Source organism: Taeniopygia guttata, chromosome 3 (assembly GCF_048771995.1).
Source record: "Taeniopygia guttata chromosome 3, bTaeGut7.mat, whole genome shotgun sequence".
Classification (NCBI taxonomy): Eukaryota; Metazoa; Chordata; class Aves; order Passeriformes; family Estrildidae; genus Taeniopygia; species Taeniopygia guttata.
In genome coordinates, this window is record NC_133027.1 from 104,495,164 (window position 1) to 104,518,788 (window position 23,625).

At 38.2% G+C, this 23,625-nt stretch overlaps 1 protein-coding gene across 5 annotated transcripts in view; it reads right to left on the bottom strand.

The window, feature by feature from the left end:
- Positions 1 to 23,625, bottom strand: part of USH2A (usherin) — a 373,664-nt gene that overhangs the window by 40,148 nt on the left and 309,891 nt on the right. For all 5 annotated transcript variants that reach the window (XM_072927553.1, XM_030269121.4, XM_030269120.4 and 2 more), the window contains 3 exons: positions 23,066 to 23,224; positions 22,227 to 22,389; positions 16,059 to 16,413 (listed from right to left, as the gene is read on the bottom strand). In XM_072927553.1, the coding sequence (XP_072783654.1) occupies positions 16,059 to 16,413; positions 22,227 to 22,389; positions 23,066 to 23,224 (677 nt within the window). The remainder of the gene's footprint in view (positions 1 to 16,058; positions 16,414 to 22,226; positions 22,390 to 23,065; positions 23,225 to 23,625) is intronic.

The following is a 23,625-nucleotide window of genomic DNA, read 5'->3' on the forward strand; positions in this document are numbered from 1 at the left end:
AATGTAATGAAGCCATGAATGTATTTTGTTATCCATAAAAATGGGTAATTTATGTCCATTAACTTCTCAACTCAAGGTATCTTATGGCACTCAGTTTTACTTTGTTGCAAAAAGAATGTGCTTTTGTCATGACCAAATATGTTGGCTTTTGGCTACATCTGAAGTTTTGTTTTACATTAATTCACATTGCCCCTATTACATTTTTGAGTTCAAATATTTGTGCCATGAGATGTCTTCTTCATCTCCTTCCAAATAGCATCATGTATGATAATGTAAGGAATAGTAGCTCTGGACACTGTAAAAGCTTTTCCATCTGATCCTAAAATGACCGGGGTGCAGTATCTCAAAATTTTCTTTTCAGTGAAATTTGAAAAAAGAGACTTTGGCTGTAATTTTGGCAAATTGAAGACAGAGTGGAAAGACTCCTTGGTTTTCCTCTATAAAAGCAATTATTTTCAGTTTTGCCTTTGCACAGCTCAACAGCCATAACAGGGAAAGAAAAAGGTAGAAAAAAAGAGTTTGAAGAAAATCTTTAAGGGGATTTGTACAAGGGCAGTCTGAATCTTAACACAGTTTGCAGGGGAGCTCCCACATCAGATTCCTTGAAAATGCCACTGAATGTCAGTTGTGCTCCATAAAATCAGGACTTTGCAGTTATATATGACTCTTCATCATAGGATCTCCCATCATACTACAAACATTAATTAATTAAGTCTCAGGATATCCCCTTCTGTTCCTGTGTGCAGCTTCAGGAAACTATAGTTATTGGATTAGATCCCATTTTACACAGGTACAATAGATGTGTCATATTATTGTTAAATGCAAGCTTAGTTTATTCCCTTTTCTCAATCATTCTGAGTCCTTGTCTCTCTCACCCAAGACATGCAAAAAAAGAGCAGTTCTAACTGCTGCTGAGTAGAGGAAGACAGCACAGCCTCCAGGCAATTCACAGCTTTAAATCCCTGCTTTCTCCCAACACAATGGGAAATAAAAGCAGCATTTTAAAGGAGACGAAAAGGTTTTTACTTCCTATTTTTATTCCTTTTTCTCTGCCTTGTACTGAGCAGTCCTAGCTCTTCATTCAAACTTTGTCTGCTCTGTATGTAATCACTTCTGAGAGACATTAAAAGGTAAGCACAAACAATTTACTTGGAGCTACATTATAAAGGCCCAAGTTTAGTCTGAGTATGTGACTGAACTTAAAAAGTCACCTTTAAAATGAACTGGGTATTTAAAAAAAAAAAATGAAGGGCCAAAAAGTACAAACCCCAATCTTTCAAAAGGCTTTTTTCTTCACCAGGTTTTCCATTCCTTTCCTCAATGCTTTACACTTCCTACATGGAGAAATCTGCTCTCCAAGCAGACACTGGCTGAAAGTAAAGGAAAGCATGCAGGTAGCCATTTGGGAAAGGTGCAGTCCACTTATGCCAGTATAAGCCAGGAAAAAGGGATTTGCTCTGCACCTTTTTGTACAGAGCAGGCACCAGCAGAAGGCCAGAAGCACACAGTGCAGGGAGGGATGACTTCTCTCTTTTCTGTGCCTGGAGGGAAGTTCAACCTATTTTCTGAGTATTAGCAGGGGGTATTGATCAGACACACATTTAGGTGTACACTCAGGCACATACTCCTCAGCACAGCACAGTTTCACATCAAAATACTGAGAGGTTGAGCAGAGATCTGACACTTTCCTTCCAGATATTTACGGGATGTTCCCCTAGTTTTGGAGTAGGGGATTGCTACAAGGATTCCCTACCCCCACTGGTTGTATGAGCTTGTGGAGAAACTCAATGAGCAGCCTGAAAAGCCCCCATGGTAAAAAGGAACATAAATCTTGTTTTCCCATTGCAGTTGCCATGGACTGCCCTGTGGATGAAAATAAGAATGTCCAATAAAGAACAAGTTCTGTATTTCTGTGTCCCTTAGCTGACACAGCTGTGTCTTGCCATATGAAGGCTCGGAATCAACTCCACATTGAGGAAAGGCTTGAAAAGAAGACAAGAAAAAAGAGTGGTAATGGAGTTTGGTAGAGTAACTGGAAGAGAATCTGCTTTCAGGTTTAAAGTCTTGAAACCAAGTAAGCCAAAATGAAAATGGATGGATGAACATCCAGGTCCTCTTAGGATCACATGGATACAATTCTCTCTACTTTTAGCTTACAGGACACGCTGTTGGAAAGAAACTCACCTTGACACAGCATATGAAGCTTTGTCTGCGGACTGCCCATTCCCATTTTCTATGCTGTCAGGTGAACACTGAATTCATATACATACACAGAAAAGCAGACAGCTATGTCTGCTGCAGTGGGAACAAGGAAAGCAGCTAACTAAGCTTCACTTTGAAATGTTAATGCCTAAATAAAACAGAGACTTTCATCACGTCCTTTCATTAGTCCCTCCTACTGTGGGTTGGGCTTCTCAGTGCAAAGCTCCTGCCAAAAGAGAAGTCTGAGCTGTTTGTGGCTTTCACCAGCCAGATGGATTAGTTAGGGAAGAGATGAAATATGTAAATACTGAAATATTACTTGAAAACTGAAGCATAACAGGTTTAGTTTGGATTCTGTATTTTCCTTGGATATTTAAATTACTTGAAGAGTTAAAATAGATCACGTAAGCTTAGTAAAGAACATAGTGCGCTGATTTCTGAATTGAAAATGTCTTTACAGCCAATTATCGACCCCAGCATATTAAGTTGTAAATCCACTAGTTTCACTGTCTCATCTATTGATTAGCTGCATGTATGCATGTTATAAATGAGCAATCCAAAGAGAAATTACTACAATTTAGTCATTTTGGGACAGACTTGCAGATGTATTTAAGTGCCCAAATATGAGGATAGGCACTATGGGAAAGAGTCACAATGTTCTTCTACATTCTGACCAAACTTTGTGTAGCTACTGCCCTCAGTTTCTCCCTACACTCTGCACAGATGGAGGGAGGTCTCTCCAAAGAGAAGGTCTGATGTGTAACCTTAACCTCTGTTTTGAATGGCCTGTTGGAGAAGCCACACTCTCTCTCATGACAGATTAGACAGACTATCAGACAGACTACATGCGCCATCCAAAGCATATAGCATTCACAGCTGTGATTGTTTTTTCTTAAATTCAGTTGAGACTCAGAAATAAAGGCAGTAACAACATTTTCAATCAACACACAGCAACAGACCATACAGGTTTGCTCTTTCTTGTTTCTTAAAACGAAACACAAAACCATCCATAGCTTCAGAAGTTGGAGTGCAGCGGTCTCAAAAGACTTCTAAATCAATGTAACCTTCCATTTGCCTTTTCAAGGATGCTGGATCAGGGTCTTCATAAGCAGAAGAATAAAACTACATGTTGAATGTAGAGGGCATCCAACCAGAACAGGGATTTGCTTTAGTTAATCTGAAGCAAATATCTATTTAGTTAATACTGAAGCAAACATCCTCCTGATCTCCTGATTTCCACACACAGGCCAACATGTCGGACATGATCTTCATTATGAGATCATGTTACTCAAGAACAGTGTTACTTAAATGGTTTAAAATTGCCATTAATACCCTCAAACCAAATATCAATACAGGGGTTTGTTAACAAAGCAAGTCAAGGTGTTGTGATGCTTCTATCCAAGACCAAAAAGAGAAAAACTGCAGCATGATAAAGATCTATTACAAATTTCTGTCTCAAAAATGTCTTATTTTAAAAGCCCCATGTTCTCAAGTCTGTTTTTTCTCAAAGGCAGTACTGTGTCTGACATCAGGGCAACTAGAGCTCAAACTATTTTGTTACCTGGTGGAAAAAGTTGATGTTTTCTTTCCCATTTGCTCTCAGCATCTCTATCCAGTCTTTTTAGTCCTGGACTTCCCAGTAACATAAAGCTCAGCACTTACATATGTCACTGTCTTAAGCTACAACTAGAGTATAAATCTCATGATCTGTTGTTACATCATGGGTCTAGTATTTCTAGCACAGACTAGTATTAGAGAAAATCTAAATTATCATCTGTCTTGAACCCCTGAAAGAAAACAATAAAAAATAATTTTATTGTACCATAATGACAAGAATAATACTTCATCTGGGAGAAGATGCCTTCTGACTTTACATTCCTTTTTAAAGCCTGTTGAAATATAAGAGCTCTGAAAAGTTTCATTCATTTTGTTTGTGCAGTGTAAGGTTTTCTTTATAGTGAAAATACAGAAAATTTATCACTGCAAGGAGTCCACGTCCCTCATTCTCTTGCAATACTAAAGATGCATTTGCAATTCTGATCTTATGGGACAATTGTAAACTTGGTTTCTTTTTTTCAGGCCATTAGAATAGCATCTCCACACTGAATGAAATAATTGTCTCACTCTAGGAACTCTGCTCTGGATCGGAAAAAAAATTAATTGATGCATTCAAACCTACAGGAAGTGGACTTAGAAAAATACTTGGAGCAAAATTCAGAACCAAAACAAGTAATGATTTGTGCTATGCATTAACTAGATCCTGGGCCCTCTCTACATGTTCCCATTGTGAATATACTGGCCCTCAGTGTCATTTTGGCACATAGACAACACACTCCAGGGGTCTCACTGGGATGGATCAAACCCCAGCAGTCACATCATCTCCACCTTAGGGTGGTGTGGGCACAGAACTGTTTAGAAGACAAACATGCTACCATAAAAGACGAAGGTGGAACAGCCATAGATTAATTCAAAGAAGGCAGCCACAGCTGCAAAGTCAAAGGGCTTGAGGATGTTGTACTACAGAACCAGTTGCTGCTCTTGAATCAGCCATAGGATGTCTCAAGTGAACATCTACGTGGTTGTCTCCCAAAGCTTTGCCTGTGTAGCCACACAGCCCCCATTAATACAAGACCTTTAAGGGACATTACCTGACTGAAGCAGAGTCCTCCCTTTTATAAGGACTGCAGGACCCACAGAGTATCTGGAAACAGAAACAAGTTCCTAACAAAAATCTGAAAGTTATTTTCTACTAGACCCTCAGGATGGAAATTCCTGCTTCTATATCATCATAGTCTCAAACTGTGCTCTTAGGAAGGAAGGCTGGTGAAGGGAAAAGAAGGAAGGAAGAAACAGTTTCCACAGTTTTGGTTGTAAGAGTAAAGCAGCTTAAAGGTGCCAGAGGTGTAACAGGTGATATTTGATATGCTAAAAGCTGTAACATGGCACCTACTAATATGGTGAGAAACATTTCTCTGAATCCACCAGAAACTTTGGCAGCAAGCCCTCCACTTCATGGGTAGAAACCTTCTTTCCATGCTCATAGTTTTGTTGGCACTCATAAAGCAGTTCAACAAGCATATCCTTTCCAAATCATCTGGCCTGTCAGATGCTGATGGAGGGACATCTGTACCAATCTCTTTCTTTAAAGACCAAAGAGATTTTCTTTAAAGAATGCTAAAGAAACAGACTTGAGAATACAATACAGGACTTTGTTTCCTCCTAATAGAGATTATATATGTGAACTACTCCCACACATTGCAGATAAGTTTTCAGACTACTATTCTCACAAGAATCTACTATTTTTTGCCTTCTGTTTCTTTGGAAACCAACCAACCAACCAACCAGAAATTACTTATATTTGGATGTTTTCATTCGCGATCATACTGGTACTGAGAAGCAAGAAGGACAAATATAAAGACTGTTGTGAACTTTATTGAATCTGATTAACTGTCTGGTTTGGGCTCAATTTAAATTTGTCAATACTAAAAGTCCCCTGTCATCTTTTCCCTGCTCCACACGCAAATGAGATCTTCACACAATTCAGAAACTGTGCTAGGTCTGAAGACAAATACCAGAGCTGCCTGTCAGCTCCTTCAGCAGGCAGCCAGCCCAGACAGCTAACTGGCAAGCTCCCTTCCCTCGTCTCTCTGACATTGCTCAGTTGTGCTTTCAACGTTGTCTAAACGCATTTCAGCCAGCCTGAAGATCCAGTAGGAACTTGGTGCCCTTGCAAGGGTGTGGAAGTTCCTGGCTTCAAAGGGGCATGGGAGGGGGAAGCAGGAGCTCTGCTGGCACAGCAGACCCAGAGTGATGAGAGCAAAGGGAGGTGGGGGTGGCACCGGTGGGGCTCAGGACCTCTTGGCTTCCAGCACCCCCTGGGGAACAGACAGCTCCAATTGCACATTCCCTGAACCGCTGATGCGCACCCAGGCAGCTTCATCCCAAGCAGGGAACATGGCTGTGCTAGGCCGATTTACCAAAAGGGCTGGTATATATGAACTATCAATACCTGCACATGATTTAAAGCAGGAGGGGGCAAACTCAATACTCCAAACAACATTTATTATAAACTTCTGTGATTTTTCCTCTTTGAATGCCCATCTCAGAGTTTTCCCTTTACAAACTTAGTGGTTGCATGATTGTTTTTGAAATTAAATCATACTGGCTAATTGTTCAATTTATATATTTAAAATTTAATTCCCGCCTTGTATGATGAATCATCAGAATCAGTCAGTAAATGCACCTGCTGACTGGATAACTACTTTCATTTTGGTTTTTTGTTTTTCAGCTATTTTTAATAAATTAATTCTTAAGACTGCCAACTCTTAGTAAAATCTCACAGAGCATTTGAGCTTTAAAATCATTTTAATACGCTGCAATTTTCCCAACAATCTGAAAAACAACAGAAAGTCCCATTATAATCCAAAAGAATAAAAATAACACTGCACTTTGAAATGACAACTACATTTTGAATTTCTTTTTCATACGTAGTTAACTTTATGTACAGCTACAGTAAAATATGATAGTAAATTTATACCCCTCCATTGTCACCTGTTCAAAATACATTGGAATATTCAGGGTTTTTTTCTGTTTCTAAGGTCTCCATCAGAGACTGTGTGAGAACTGGAATAAATATTCAGCCACATTTTCCCATACTGGAAAAGTTCCAGAAGGGAAAGGGCTCTTGACAAAGCTAAAGGAGTTTTCAAGACACTTTCTATTTCCATACTTGTTCTTTTGTATGCTAGGTTGCCTGCCATTATGTTTATGTAATTCTGACAGTGTTCTTAATGACACACTAACAGATTGTAAAACACGCTGCTGGCATTTACTTGTTTTTTATATTTTTAAAACAATGTCCTTCATGTAACAGTAGTTAAGCGCGGCAGAAGGACATCATTAGAGCCATGGTTAAACTGTAATTTACACCATTAGGAAGGCAGGAGCAATTTTTATTGCCTGGCAATTTTCTTGCTGAAATATTTGGACCATATGGCTCAATTTGTGTAATAACCTTAATTTCAGCACCCTTCAGGTCTGCCTCCATCTCCTACGGAATGGTAAAACGCGGTTTAGCAGAAAAGGCAACTGTCTATACTTAGAGAGTTGAGATTAATAACATGTCACGTCCTGTTTTTGGTGAAGGAATTCGAACAGCAGCCAGATGGTATCTCTACAAATAACTGTCAGGGGTCTTGATCTAATCAATACAATGTATTAATACATCTCCCTTCGCTGCTTCTCGAGGGGCTAGCATGCAACATCTGGAAGGATTGGGGGGACCGCCAAGTAGAAAGCTGATCCTTTTCAGAATCAAACTGAGCCCAATTAATTTTTCATGTATACTTGATAACTGTTTCATAATGAGCTATGCGTCTTGACGGAGTTAGGGCTGGCGGCATGAGCGGCTTGTGCTTCCTATCCCCATTCAGTCCACTCACAGAAACCAACCCATTAATCAAACTATCTGGCATAAAACTGAAATCTCAGCTCAGCAAGAGATCAATAACCATCCTTAAAAAAAATCCCCACAACCAGAGCAACAACAAAGACCCCACCACAGAAAATGGTTTAGTGGGCAAAAGTATCCAGGCATGACATTAGTAATTACTTTAAGAAAAACCAAAACTCAGAGCCATACTCACCTGACAGGCACCTAAACCGCAGATTTTAATATTAGCTTCCTGTCAAAAAGTAACATTTAAGACCATTAAAAATACACTGCCATTCTGCTTTCTAGATACAGAGGCCATCTGGCCCCTATTCACCATAATTGCTATTACAGTCTCAAAAATAATATTTATATAATGCTGTAAATTAACAGACGGACACCCATCCCCACTCCCAAAGAGCTCTCTGTTGATAAACTCATCTTCTAGCACCATGCAGATATTAGGGTCTTGCTCCCTAAAGGAAGAGGGGGCAAGATTATAGGCAAGATTATACATGCATTCCAGGGCTTTTCGTAAAGTCTGAAAAAAGAGAGAGAGAGGTCACTTGGCAGGCAGAAAATGGGAAACTGCAACAAGCATAGGGGAGATGAGCTTGAATGAGGCTGTGAAGCTGAGTGATGGGAATGGATTCAAAAGGGAGCAGTAAAGAGAAAGGACAGGAGGTCAGCTGAGAATACTAAACTTATCTTGCATAAGACACCCCACGGCTGTTTGATGAGAATGACTTTGGTGATTGTAGACCTGGATTAGATTCAAATGGAGTCCCCAGTGGTATGAGGTTCTATGTTATATTACCAATTCCCATGAGTCCTATGGCTTGCTTTTGCTGCCTTTTTTTTTCTTTAAGAAAAAAAAAAAAAGTAGGATTCTCTGTTTATTAAAAATACCCTTTCCTTGCTAAAATTCCCTATGAAATCTAAGCATGTGACATGACACTTCTCTGCCAATTTGAATAAAAGACCTTTTCTGTGGAGGGAAGTGGGACTGGACGGTAGGATGGGGGCGGGGGAGTAGCCTTTCTAATTATCAGCTGAAGAATTCCTGTATCTGTAACTGTTGGGCATGACCCTGGGGATTTTAGGAAGCTGCCCTATGACTTCACCAACAAAGAGTGTTATCTTGGAGTTGCCTGATACATCCACTTAAAGACGTTGGTAAAATGTGAATTAAAATCTAGTCAAATCCAATTAAGCATTTTTAAACAGATATCTAATTTGAAAAACAGCTGTACATATTACCCAACATATTTCTGCCTTCTCCTTCTTCATCTTTATTTTCTACTTATAAATGAAAAAGCATCTGTAGCTTGCTAAAACATTGCTTTTTCAAGCTGATTTAGTGCAGTCACATAACTGGGCACAAAGGGAATAATGTCCCCATATTACATCTTCTAACAAATTATACTTAATAAGATGAAGCTTTGTGGGGGTTTCTGTTTTATTTATTTGGTTTTTACAAATTAGAAAAAATTCTGTCAGTGGTGTTTTTCTACACTGTCTGGTTAGCTTGATCTTATTCTCACAACTGAAATGCAGACACAGAAAAAACCACAGAGAAAAACATAAATTAAAAGCATATATAAAAACATATATAGAGAAACAGCATATGGAGCATTTATGCAATCTCATTTTAGTCATCAGCCTTTAAGCTTTGTTGGGTGGTCCCCTATTCTCTCATGGCTGCAGGTGCACACACAGCAAAGATTACCACTTCCAGAGTGCTGCCCACCACCATCTTTCTGCCAGAGAGTACCGTCTTTTAAACCTGTCAAGCTGCATCATTCCATTGTGTGGGTTAAGAAAGCTGATTAATCACTGTACAAATCACCCACCTTCTTTGACTCACACTTATCAGTAGTGGCACACAAGTGGACCACAGGAAAGCAGTTTCATGTGAACAGCCTCAGCCCAAGGGGTAAATGTCCATGCCTAAGATGTTCTGAACATTTCATGGTCTGTAGAGGACATTCATGCTCTTAACTAGGTTAGGTGTCTGAAGTCAGACACTGTAAGTATCTCTCAAAAGATTTAGTTCTACATGTGTTTCACTCATCAAAAAAAGACAACACAATGGGTGAGAAATGGACTTTGAACAAGGAGAAGCCCAAGGATAAAATACACCAGATTTTTCCTAATAGGCAACTAATTTATTTGTAGAAGAAATTACCTATTGATCCAAGCACTCTGGCCTAGTCAATCTAGAGTATGGTTAGGTGTGGTCAGACATAACTGTATCAATGTTTTTACTTCTATCTAGTCCAAAAATTTATTGAAAGACAAAATTATGTCAGCTTCATGTAGCTCACTGAATTAGGAAGAAAACATGAAAGAAAAAAAAGGAAGTGAAATAAGCTTCTTTGCTGTAACCTTCACTTATTCAAATCACCAGTTGCCTGACAACATATTAAGACCTCACAGACACCAGACAAACCTTTCCTTCCTAATTCACAAGGATTCTTCCCTTCCTGGCAGAGTTCCAGCAGAGTCTAAAGCTGTGCTCCTGCGGCTGCCGGAAACATCCAGGAGACACTGAAGTGGAGTTGTTTATGGCAAGGATGGTATAAATAGAAGAGCTGAAGCCTCTCTCTTTCTCTCTCTCACCATTCCCCTCCAGTTCTATTACTACAGTGCTTTAAAATCATCAAAGTTGTGCAACAATCCATTTCATCCTTTCTGCTCTAATTAGGCAATTCTACATGTCTGTCTTGATAGGTGAGGCTTACTGAAGCACTTAATCAGTTTCTGGAGGGGTATCATAGTGCCAATCCAAATGCTTATTTAAACAGAGCTGTAGTGCCAAATCCAGCATATTCTGCAGCAGCATGGAAACAACAGAATCTGTGAGACACAGATTGCCTCACACACTTTTTTTAAGCAGCCTTCAATGTGAAGAAGCACTTGTCCTGTATTCATCCTGTGTAAGCTTAACAGGTCTAGAGATTAAAACATGGAAAGCATTTTACATTACTGGGCTTTCCTGGCAATTAAAACAATTAGAGAAATTCCAGTACAAGCCCTTCCTGAAATTGTGCTAACAAGACTTTGAATCTTAAAAACTGCATTTAAGTCAAGCAATTAATTTGCAAACCCATCACATACAGCACATACATAGTAGGTGAGGATCATTTCATTGAAATTAGAAAGCAAATGTCTCTATACATGAGAGGTCACCAGTTGTTGTACATTAAAATCTTTTCACTGTTAGGCATAATTAAAATACTCTAACAGTGGTTTTAGTAATTTAAACATTGCAGTATTGTTGTAATATTTTTCTAGGCTTCAAGAGTTCACAACTGTTTGGTCCAATCAAATCTGGGAACACTGGAGAAGTTATCACCCATCAAGGTAATTACTTTCAAGTTGAAATAATTACTCCATCAATGTTAATGGTCTTTCAACTTCAATAAAGCACTCACCTGCCGATAATCACAGCTAACCTCTTGCTCTCATGCAATTCCCTCTCTATTTAGCAGGTTATATTACAGCCGTTAGAGTGGTCACTTGTCCTGAACAGCTGCTGAATTTCACTTTGATCGTCTGTGAACCATAAAAAAATTAGTCATCTGTGTATGATTTCCCCTAACCCATAAGCCCTTGCAGAGCTAAGGAGATGATCTTTTGGCTGCATTAGGGCACTGCTGAGCAGCCATCTTGTTTCTGATGGTGGCCACTTTCCACTGCCTAACAGCAGTACAGTAGCCTAATTAACTTTTGCCCTCCACTGCCATTTACAGCTTTCACTCATTGCTAAGTAGCACATCTTCTGAATTTATGGCATGTACAGGGATTCCTTCACTTACACTCATCCTCTTTTCTTAGGGTGCACTCAATTTCCCAGGCATCTGCAATAGGCATGTATAAAAAAGTTTCACCAGTGCCTCTCCTTGGCATATTTCTTTCCTATTCTCGAGGTTACAATCTTCATTACTTCTATGAGAATGTTGCCATGTACTGCACTAAATACTGCATTACTGAATAGTCTGTACAAGGAAGTTAATCACTATGTGGTATCTCACCTCTAATGCTGCCAAATGTTCTCAGGTCTATATGAGGAAATAGAAGTGAAGGACTACACATGAATGCATTATGTATTTTTAAATGTAATTAAAATAAAGAAACTAACTCTGGATGCATGATTCCAGATATCTGTAAAATCCTGCATAGGAGGCATGAATATATTGCAGTACTGGCCACTCAAAAATATTTCTGATATATTATTTTTGATATGGAGGTTTTCAACAAGTAAACTGTACTTAATATTCTGACTCAGTTTATTTGATATGAAAATTCTGTCTGCTTATAATAACAAAATCATGTTAGCCAAAGAGTCATCCTCCTACCAAAGTCTTTATTACTGCTATTCTGCAATATGTCTACAGATTTCCCTGTCACAGCACCTGCCAAGAGAAGCTTGGCCAGTGCAGTTATATACCATCTCCCCAAATAATGCAAGGGAAGCCAATATGTGTTCTCAACTGTTAGCACAGCTGCATCCAAATCTGAGGCTTTGCTGGGGCAGTGATAGCAGCTAAGGGACATATTAATTTTTTCACCCCAAGCTGGCATGGTTGTGCCAAAAAAAAAAAAAAAGCCTTTAAGGATACATTTGGCCTGAGAGCCTCGTATTGCAGAACACATTGTGAGATGACCTGTGCATAGGTGCAGGATTTCCCAGGAGTAAGGTCTATAATGCTTACACCTATCTCTTGCATCCTCTAACAAGCACATTGCATTTTGATCTACACTTGGCTGAGGTGAATTTAACACACAATAATAATAATAATAATAATAATAATAATAATAATAATAATAATAATAACTGGGGGGCACTGCACATAGCAGGCAGTTTTCCTTTTTAACCTTCTGGATGCTTTTCTTTCTCCTAGTGTTTTCGAACAGCTACATATTTTTATGGTTTTTTACTCATCTTCCTGGCTTTGAATTCTCCTGCTCCCAATAAACAATCAAACACTTGATATAACTGTCATGGGAAAAACAGCATTACACACCCACAAAATGCCTATCAAGAAATATCCAAACCTACCCACAGTTCTACCTCACAGCAAAATTTGGAATATAGCAGTTAAAGAGCTGTGATGCTTTGATGACATTTGGCAGGCACTCATTGGCTTTATAATGAAATCAGCTCTGGGTTCTGTGTTCACAGGCTTAAGTCCTAAGTTCACAAGAGTGAGAAGCTTGCTTTGACAATCTAGTCACTTTATGCAGATTCCTATAAGAGAACCTACTGCCAATCCATTCCCCTGTAAACACATCTGTCTCATGTTAATGCTTTCAAGACACTAAATATGATTCCTGCTTTAGAGGGTTAAAATGAACTGCAAAGATATTGTGGGAGACACTTGTGCTGCTGTAACCAGTCTTGACTTGACTTTGCTCTGCAAATAAACCAGAATGTCAGTTTAACTCGCTGTCACCTAACATCTGTCACTATACTGCTGGCCAAACAAGCTAAGGAAATGGGTGACACTGGTCTTTAACTGTGAAGAATCAAAATGGCTCACGTGTATGTCACTTGCTTCCAGTGGTGCAGGACACCCTCCTTTCATTTCAGGGGTAACAGCTTTTGCTCTGAGAATTGAGTTCTCGTTCTTATCTCCACAGGCAATGTAAAATTTCAAGGGGTCAGTGATAAACTTAAGGTACTAGACAGCCATACCTTTGACATATTAACTGAAATACATCCTAATGAGGAGTAAATAGCTGGATTTGGGGAAAGTATAGGTCTGTTAAACTGTTTGAAAACACAGAAGATGCTTCTCATTTGGCTCTGAAATGGATGGAAATGAAGCTGTCATATAAGAACAGTCTGCAGGGACATTAGCAAAAGCTTAGTTGTATTCCCCCTGTTAAGTTTTGGTCAAGCTTTAATTCCTGGGGCAAACAACCAAGGTGCAACCGACAAGTGCAAGGGTGCGATCAGCCACTGTGATTCTAGCATGGCTTTTTTTTTCTGGAATAATCTAATGGGATAAGAATGGAGTCTAACAGATTAAATAAAGGACCAAACTCATTGCTTTCTTAATACTTTAAGTCTTACTTGTAACATGGAAGCTTGTGAGAGAGAATGACTAATGGCATATCTCATGAGGGAGCTCCAATAGAGATGCTTTAGGAGATTAAATGATTTAGCCTAGTACCCATGAAGGCTATATTTTAAAGGGGCAGAAGTTTAATCGTTGGAATTCTAGTTCCTTCAATAAAATTACATTTTAATTAAAGTATCTCATTCACAAAGCTAAAGTTAAGGGTATATCAACAATTTCATGATAAAATTCTATTTTTAAGCATTTGTAACTTTGAAAGTTGGTGTCCAGTTTTTTGCCTGCTGGGATAATCGACGTAACCTCCTGCAGTCATCTTTGATAATAGGACTCTATGCACTTTATATCAATACCTTTCATTCAAAGCTTTAGCTGTTCTGCTATATTCAGAAGAGGTAGGATTCAGATCTCAGGTCCTTGGTATAAATCAGCAACAATTCTACTCAATTAATGCAGCTGCAACAGCTTACAGTGACTGCAATGATGGAGGAGATGTGCAAAAAGATTTGTCTCCAAAGGGTAGGATAATATTTTAAGTAAAAATGGGTAGCAAATACCATAATTGACTCATGTTCAAGACAAAGAACAGTAGAAAAACCATACATGCCAGCTTTGCTGCAATGCTAGTAGAACAGCTATACATATGCTGCCAGAATGTCATTTTGATTCAGGATAGTGTTTGGGGAAAATAAAGGATTTTGGAGCCAGGAAAATACTAATTCAGTAAATAATAGCTTGTTAATCTAAAAGGCTTTTAACTGATGCTGTTAAAGAAACACACTGTAGCAACATTATTTAAAATACCATTTTGGTAGGTTTTATTGCCCACAGTACAACCATCTTGGACATTTTCTGTTGTTATTGGCATGCTTAGAAGACATTGTAATGCATGACCAGCCAGGTCAATTCTGATGCTCAGCAACACATTGCACGCTGCTGAAGCAGAGTAGTAGGAGAAGCCCTGGGTTTTCACTGGTTTTAAAACCAGTGAAATCGCTGTGTGCATCATCACAATTATGACACTGGTAATTTTTCTTAGAAGAAGTTAAGGGAGCTAAATACCAAAATGCCACTGAACTTTATAATCCCAATCTACTTTTTTTAAAGCCTTGCATGCTGTGCAATGTGAATACAACTGCTTCAGAAGGCAAAGGTATCTTATTTCTATAACTCAGTTCAGAAACTGTTATCCTCTTCAAAAAAAAATTACAAACTTAATCCATTTAGAAAGCTAGACAAAACTGGTCTGAAACCCTATGATCAAGAGGATATAAGATTACCAATCTGGAAACTTCTTCCATTGCATCATGTGGAAATTTGTCTGAGAAAGTTACTCAAAGGTTACTACTGGGTATTCCAGAAAAAGCTTTCTGGGATCTTACATGAATTGCCAACTACACACTTTAAAATTGGGATAATAAAGAATTTAGGGGATTTCTGGTGTTATTCAATGCTGTCATGGACTATGAAGACTCTAGGTTTATGAACTTGAGGTGGCACTGCTGAGGAAACCAAACTTTATTACAACCTCCTTAAACTTTTAAAATTTCTTTTCAGAAGACAACCAAGTACACAAGCTGTCCTAATATACAGCAGTTCAGTCCAACTACAGTCCAAGCTGTCTTGCTATAGAAAGACTAGAATGCAATATACAGGGGGAAGGAACAGTGGTAAATGCACAAAACACAACTCCTTCTGTCACTGGTTTAGACAATGTTGTTAGTCAGTTCACAAAACAATGCCTTTTCCCAAATCCTTTCACATACTGAATAGAAACAGGAAAAGAAAGGGAAGGGAAAGACAGATCAGTAGGGCAAAGTAACATTCTAATATAAGTATGGGAATTGGAAATAAAAGTAGAACTGCTTTTATTACTGATGAATTATGAAGGGAACATGCAAATGGGTTGCATATATGAACTATGTAATTACTAATTAATTAATTCATTTTATTATTCCAACTGAAATAAAAAATAGAATTCTATTCAAGGAGGAGTTATACTGCTGTTCTTTGTGCAGGTCCTGTGAAATTATTTTGTCAGTCAGACAAAAAGTTCAGGACAGTATTTTGAGAGCAAGGCTAACAAATGCATGTCCTTAACTCCTCCAGACATGACACATCCATGCTTTTGAGTAATCTGCTTGCTTCTACCAGAAGCCCAATATTAATCTGAAATTTTTCACTCTGCACTGGGCCAAACACAAAACTTAAGCCAACAAAACGACAGGTAATTAATTGGAAACCTCACTTTTCTAACCAGCGTTAAGGGAGATTTTTAAATGCAAGAGATCAAAGCAGAGTGAAACATCTTAAAACTGGTTCTGTGGCCCAGTTCTTACCATTACGGTGAGTGCTGTGACAGCTGGGGTGCTGAATGTTGGGTCGCTGCGCTTTTCTTGGTAGACCACTCGGTACAGAGATATGACACCATTGGGGGACTCCGGCTGGCTCCAGTTCAACCGCACCGAGTACGCGCCTGTGGCTTGTGCCCAAGGGGCTCCCATGCCCCACGGGGGAGCCTCCAGAGTCTGGGTTGAAGCCCACAAGCTGTCCACAGACCCCACGGAATTTTGAGATCTGGCACGATACTCATAGAGAGTAAAAGGCTGGAGAGCATCGGACGCATCGATGAATTCCAAAGGTCCTCCAGTCCAAATGAACAAGAGTAGCTCTTCTTGACTGCCCACAGGACGTCTGGAATTAAATCAAAAGCAGTGTGTTTAAAATAGAAAACGGCTTCAGCTGTCCCGTAATAGTTGATCCTAAAGTTCCGAGTTCAACTTGTATCTCAGAAAAATACAGAAATTATTTCCATACATTTCATACACACAAGGAGCTGACTAGCTATCTTTGCATCTTAAAAGCATTTCCGGGAACTTGTGTTAGGTTCAGAGTAGTGAAAAAGAGATTTTTGAGGGACTCAATTATTTTTCTTTATCTAGAAGAATACTATAAAACATGACAAACAAGTGTGCTGTCACAGTCCAGGGCAGCAGAGTATGTTGTCCTTCTAGGATAGAACTCACCACAAATGAGACTTTCAGAATTTAGAACATGAAATTTTAAATCTTTCTGTAGTTTTCAAGCAATACCTTAAATTGAAATATAGGTGCAAGTTTTCAGCATTTCTGAAAATCAATTTATTTACTGAGGTACTCACCTCAGAATCCCTCATTTATGGAAAACTCGTGACCAGTTTACTTGAGAAAAATGCTACCTAGTGAATAAGGGATAAATATTCTATCATGCCCTCAAAACTAAAGCTGTGCACTTTCAAAATCTGGTTTGCTCACACTACATATCCCATTGTTTCTTGCAAATTGAATAAGTAATCCCTTGTGCATTAACTTAGCTAAATTTGCAGCTCCACCACCAAACCTTATTAAAATATCACACGTAGTGTTTTCTGTGATAAACAACATATTTTTCTCCAACACTGTTTTTGTTTAAAAATGCAAACCTAAGACACATGAAGAAAATTCACTTTATTGGTTTTTGGCAGAATGGGTTTTCCTTTTTGTACATATATGTATACATAGACACACACATATATGTATATATATAGCATTATTACTGCAGATATACTTGCCTTGGACCTGGTGATATTCTGAGTACCAGAGATTGCAGACAATCCTCAGCCCCTTTGTAATATACCCCCTTCTTCTATATAATTTACAGCAGTTTTAATAGGCTGAGTACTCATCTTCAAAACAGAGTTATCAAATCAATTCTTTCACTTGGCATAAAAATGTTTGTGTGAAATTAAGTTGGTTACATTTAAACACTGTGATAAATCTCAGTGATAGTTTGTCTGTACTGCACATGAATTTAAGTATTTCCTACTCTTCACGGGAACCTTGGCTTTTGCAGAACACAAAAACACTTTCACCCTCCATGCCAACAACAAAAATCCAAATTACATTATCTGCCACTTTTATTGCAAGTAGGGCAAATTTGCAGAAGTAAAATTGGTTTGTCTGGCTACTGGGTGTCATCATCACTACACACACACCAGAAGCTGAAGAACATTTCTTTGGCAAGAGAAAAATCTGTGTTGCAAAGAATGCTGTTGGATTTTATCTTGTTAGGTCAAACCAGGAATTAATTTAATAATAATAAAGCATTGATTTTTTAAAACTGATAATCTTAGCTGCTTGTAATAATATATTCCCAGGTAACATGCAAATATGCAAACATGCAAATATGAAGAACATAATGAATGCATGTGTGTACACAGCTGTTTATTCATCTTTTGTCTATATGCATATATAAGGCAGGAACAAAGACATTATTTTCTCATATGAAACTAAAAGAGTATTCCTAAATTTTGAGATAAGCAGATTATATGGGCAATGTTAAAGTGTGATTTTTTTTTTTTAAAAAGTAAGAGTTTTGAGGTATAGTACCTGTCACATAGTGAAATTGGCAAATTGTGAGACATGTTGTTACTGAGGGTTGGTTTGCAGAACTGGGCAAAGATTGGCAGATAGAAGAAGCAGGAAAGATTCACTAGAAATTCTTGGTCTCTCTGTAAAAGTCAGGGTCCAAAATTTCCCATTGTCTCCAAAATGCCAGCAACAATTTTAATACAATTGCCCATGCTCTATTATAAGGGCAAGTTAAACCTCCCACAAAACTCTTCCCCTTGGATGCCGTTCACTGACATAATGCAAGACATATAATTTTGGAAGGTGAATCATTACTACATCTTTCTCCTGCACCTAAAAATATAGTTTTTTGTCTGGGTACTCAAAAACATGTCTAAAAAAACATTGTAAATAAGGGAAGAGAATACATTTTAATGCAAGAAAGTCACATTTAATGTGTCTTGCTGACCAAACAGTATGGAACTTGAATGAATACATAAATTTATGTTTTATAAATATTCTACACTCTGTGATAAACAGTTTTTTCACACTGAATGATCAAATATGCCACCAACTGTAAGCTGATTCACAGGCAGAGCTGTACAATGTAGCCTGGTTAAGTATTTAGATCTTATTACTGCTGAATATTTAATGAATGAAACTTATGGTTAGGTAAATGGTTCCATCTGTAGCGCTAAAAACCAGAATATCTTCATGTATGAATAAACTTTGAACAGAAGTGGTTGAACAATCTGTAATCATTTCAATCGTTTTAAGATTTAAGATTCAGCTGCTCATTTAACTGGAAGTATTTCTTGTGTACAATGAGCTGCAAAGGAGAGAATAACATTTCCAAGAGCTGGAAGCTGTCTCTTAATCTGCATAGTCTGATTTGCTGCTTACATTCATTTTGAAGATGTTCAGATAGTTATTTTTATAAGGGCAAATTCTCCCTGCCCCAGTGCCAATCTGAGGCAGATGACACAAGAAGGAGGATATAATCTCCTTTGTGACAGATAACTCCAGAGCTGTGCTGCAGCAGCGCCGACTGCAGCGCTCGCCCCTCGGCTTCCCTGTGTGCGCGGCGGTGGTGAATCCCCGGGGTCTCCAGGGTCAAACCAGAATTATTCCTCACATGTTTACCTTTCACCATACAACTAAATTACATGTTTTAGCAGTGCCTGCTGCTTTCCTTAACAGTGAGTTATTTTTAGGAAGACTGAGAAGTCTTGGGGTAAAATTCAAACAATCGGGGAATGATGCTGTCAAATGTGGGGGAACAATGCAACATTCACAATGCTCCCCCTCTGCAGTTTCACATTTAATTAAACAAAGAAACCTCACTTACATTTGTATTCAACCAATCCACACTAATGTAGCTCTCATGATTTGGGGTCATTTTTTTTTAAACATGAGTTCTGATGCAAAAAAAAAAAAAACAACCAAAAAAACATAAGGAATTTAAAGTTATTACATGTAATATACTAGTTTAGATTGGTATATTAGATCAATTACAGGCATAAATAAAAGCCTTCAGGAGTTCTTGCATTCAATGACAAACCATCCATAGGGATTCCTACATTAAACCATCCAGTGACATATGTTCCTTGGAAGCTGTCTTGAGTGCAACTCATGGTTAAGGGTATACGGTTAAGCAATGAACTAATAATAAAGAGTCCATTTGGACTCTGCTGCAAAACAGCCACTGAGACATGTGTTCTATCCTAAATGCCTTTTGATTTTTCTGCTACATTTTCACCAACACAACTGCTCAGCTAATGAGATGAGAGCTACATTTCAATCTCACAAATATGCACTAAATAATATAATCTTATTGGGCAGGACATGGATGGTTTGACAGAAAAATTCAGACACTCCCTTAAAGAAGATACCAACCAAAACACTTCTAATTTTACAGGCAATATGTCTGTAAGAGCCACCTCATGTGCCTCCTACACAATGCATCCTTTTAATAAATAGGGAGCAGTTCCATTAGCCCATGTGACTTACTAAAATGCAGCAACAAATAGATAGAATCTATTTTCATAAATTTTTTTTTCAGACTAGCAACTTCTGTGTTTGGCAGAGCAATGTTATGTCATGATGAATGGGAACAGAACTAAATCAGATGATTATCTCATGAACCAGATCTTTTCTCATTCACAAACTCTTCTAAGTTGCGGTCCTTGCTAGAAAAGTTTAAAAGACTCAGATCTGTGTTTAAACCTGCTTTATGAATTAAAAAAAAAAAAAAATCACCATCTCCTCTATCATAAAATAACACTTTAATTTTTTGGTTTCTAGCTGCAAACTTGGGAGTAGTTTTATGATGCTAGAGGAAAGCACAAGTCCTGCCATGTTAATGCAGAGATCTGCACACACACCAGGTCCCCAGGCATTCCAGGTTTTGAGTTAAATGAATTTATTTTGGTGGTGATGCAGTAAGGAAGAGGCACATACTGAAGAAGAAATTACATTCCATAACCTCCCATAGAAATACTGCAGTCTTGCTGCTATAACAATGTACAGCCATGTGTGGCTACAAAATGAAAAAGAACTATGTGCTTACATCCCATTTCTGATTTTTTTGCAGCTATCTGAGAAAGATTTGATATTGTTGTTGTCTAAGCACATTTAAACTTCAGCTGAAATAACTGCCAAGTGATTCATGCCTATGTAGGTGAATATACCGATTGTATCTGGAGCCCCAGTGCGCCATTTTCATTTCACTTTAAATAAAAAACAAAATGTATCTATGTCAGTCAGTGCCCTTCTGCTGTACTCAGAGGTATCAAACAGGCTACAATTATGATTGTGAAGTGATTGTGTCACATTGGAGGAAGGTTTATTGCTTTTGAGTCTGCTAGGCAGTAACACATTCTGTTTCATATTACTCTTTATATCATTGTTTGGCTGTGACTAGAATAATCAAATGCCATCAAATGCTGTCAAATTCAATTTACAGTATTTTTCACTGAAGCAGGCTTTCTGCATTATATTTCCTGTTTTCCCTTTCCATGGTTGCCATGGAATAGCAGCAGTAATCATCAGCTTTATTTACAAAACCAACAGAGTGAAGACATGTCTTGGGCTATAACATACACTTTATTCCTCTTTATGCAGGGGAGGGACTTGGGGTTTTGATCAGACAATTAAGAAAAGGCAAACAAAAGGGTATTTCAAGACAGCAGGAATTTTTGGAGACCACTAACATCTTTAAGTGAATTTATATTAATTATCACTGAGGATTCCAAAAGGTAATTGGATTTCCTGTCTTCTCAGTCACATCTCTAATATAATGAAAAGTCCCAAACTCTCTGTGGGAGGTTACGATCAGCCCAGCATGTGTTTGCTACACATACTTAAGAGTTGGAAAACCCAGGAACTTCAGAGTTTAAATCCATCTCAAATATATGTCTTGAGTTTTATATACTCTGACCTCTGAAGCCATTCAAGATTGCCTCAGTGAGCTTTTAACAAAGGCTCAACAGGCACAGCAGAGATTGGTGCTCTGCTAGTTTCCTACTGCCCTAAACACTGCTGTCTGTACAGAAAAGTCCTCACACAGGGCTTAGGAAACTCCTCATAGCAAGTGAGAATGCATCAGTCAACAACCTACACAAGGCAGATGGATACAAACACCACGGTACATAAACAGATGCACTGTAATCACTGTCCAGATGACTTATTTAGGAACATAAACTATCTTGGAAAATGGATCTGTTTTAGGAACCTAGATACCTTTTTTTGCTTTTAAAAGTCTCAGAATTGGTGAATTACTCCTCTTTCCACTACAAAATTCTCAACTGTTGATCAGAGAAGATTGAAGTTTGTACCTAGTGGTCCTGGTAAGCACAGTATAATATCCAACAAACTTTTTCTAAGATTTTTTTGTTCCCTTGAATTTCTAAAATGTACTTTCACATGCTTTTTGTCATTTGTACTTCAGGAAGATGATTCTTGCTTGAGTTCATATTCCCAACATGGTCATCCATAGATCAGCTTTTTACCTTAGCATTTGAAAAGTTATATATATATTGTTTCATGGGCATTTACACCTTTCTTCACCTCCCAAAAAATCAAGGAATAGAAAGGAACCGTTAAGTAGGACAAAGAATCTGAGGGGATAAGGGCATTTACCTGTAGATAAAGTAGTTAGTAATGATGCCATTTGGTTTCCTGGGTGGTGCCCATTTGACTTCTATGAGTGCAGGTCCAATTGCTTTAACAACAGGTGGGCTCAGTTCTCTGGGAGGTGCTTCAGCAGTTCTTGCATATGTTTGACCACCCACTCCACACCCACCTACAGAAACAGAAGTTTGTGTAGGGATAAGAGCTTTTTCCTCAACAAAAAAAAGATACATTAAATGCAAATGAATATCAATCAAAGAAGCTGCTAGTGGAAATGGTGTCTCATTTCACCTCATTTCATTGTTAAATACTCCTTTAAATTACCACAACCCTACTGATTAATTACTCCTGATTTTCAGCAGTGTGAGTGAGGAGCAAATTGGTTCAAAATTGTCATTTTAGAAATACTTACCTCAATAGGTTTTTGGAAATTTCCATCAAAGGGAATTTCTAATTTTTGGGATCTCGTCTCCTGTCTTTATGATCACCACTTCTTGTTGGTGAGTAGTTACAGAACTGATTCAGTTCTGTACATCATTTTTCAAAGATCTTTAAGCTGCTTGTGAAGAACTTTTAATGAAGTGGCATATATAACCTAAAATCCATATTTTTAACCTCCATTTGATATATTCATGATATATGGATCATGATAAATGGAGAAATATTTAATGCTTCATTCAGTGCTAGGCCTTCTTTTTACTAGGTAAACATTTGACTCCAATTTGACTCCAATAATGGACTCCAATCCATTATTGACTCCAATAAAAGAATTTAATCTGTTTTTCAGAGTTGCATCTACCTGGAAAATACCTTCCAGCCACATAGATGAGTGTTTTAAATTGCCTTACCATTCTGGCATGCTTGTATTCTTATCTCATACAGGGTGTAGGGATCCAGGCCATCAACAAAGGCAAAATGTGCACGTCCTACCGGCTTCACCAGAAGAGTGGGACTGCTTGCATTTAGCAGGATGTTGTATTCCAAAGGCACATTGACAATGAATATGCCTGTTGTGAAACAGAGAGGAACCAGTGATTATCTGAAGCACTAACAACAGTGCAGGACAACTTCAAAGGGCCAATTCATCACATGCAATTTTAAATGTAAGCCCCCTCTGGAGGTTTTCTCCACTGCTTCTTTTGAAAACTACAATCATTTAAATATAAACTGAAACAGATCCATCTGCAGATTACAAGTTGAAGACAGACATTATGGTTCTTAGGTAAGAATCAAAATTCAATTCAGTCAGTGCCTGTTTTGCAATTGCCACTTCTGGGAAGACCGACCTTATGACTTGGAAACAGGCAGCTTTTATGTATTTTGGAGGAGTAACAGCTACTAAGCACTGCTGTTTGAATAGTCATATGATCAAACAGGTGAATTGCAACCATTCAGCAAATTATGCCTT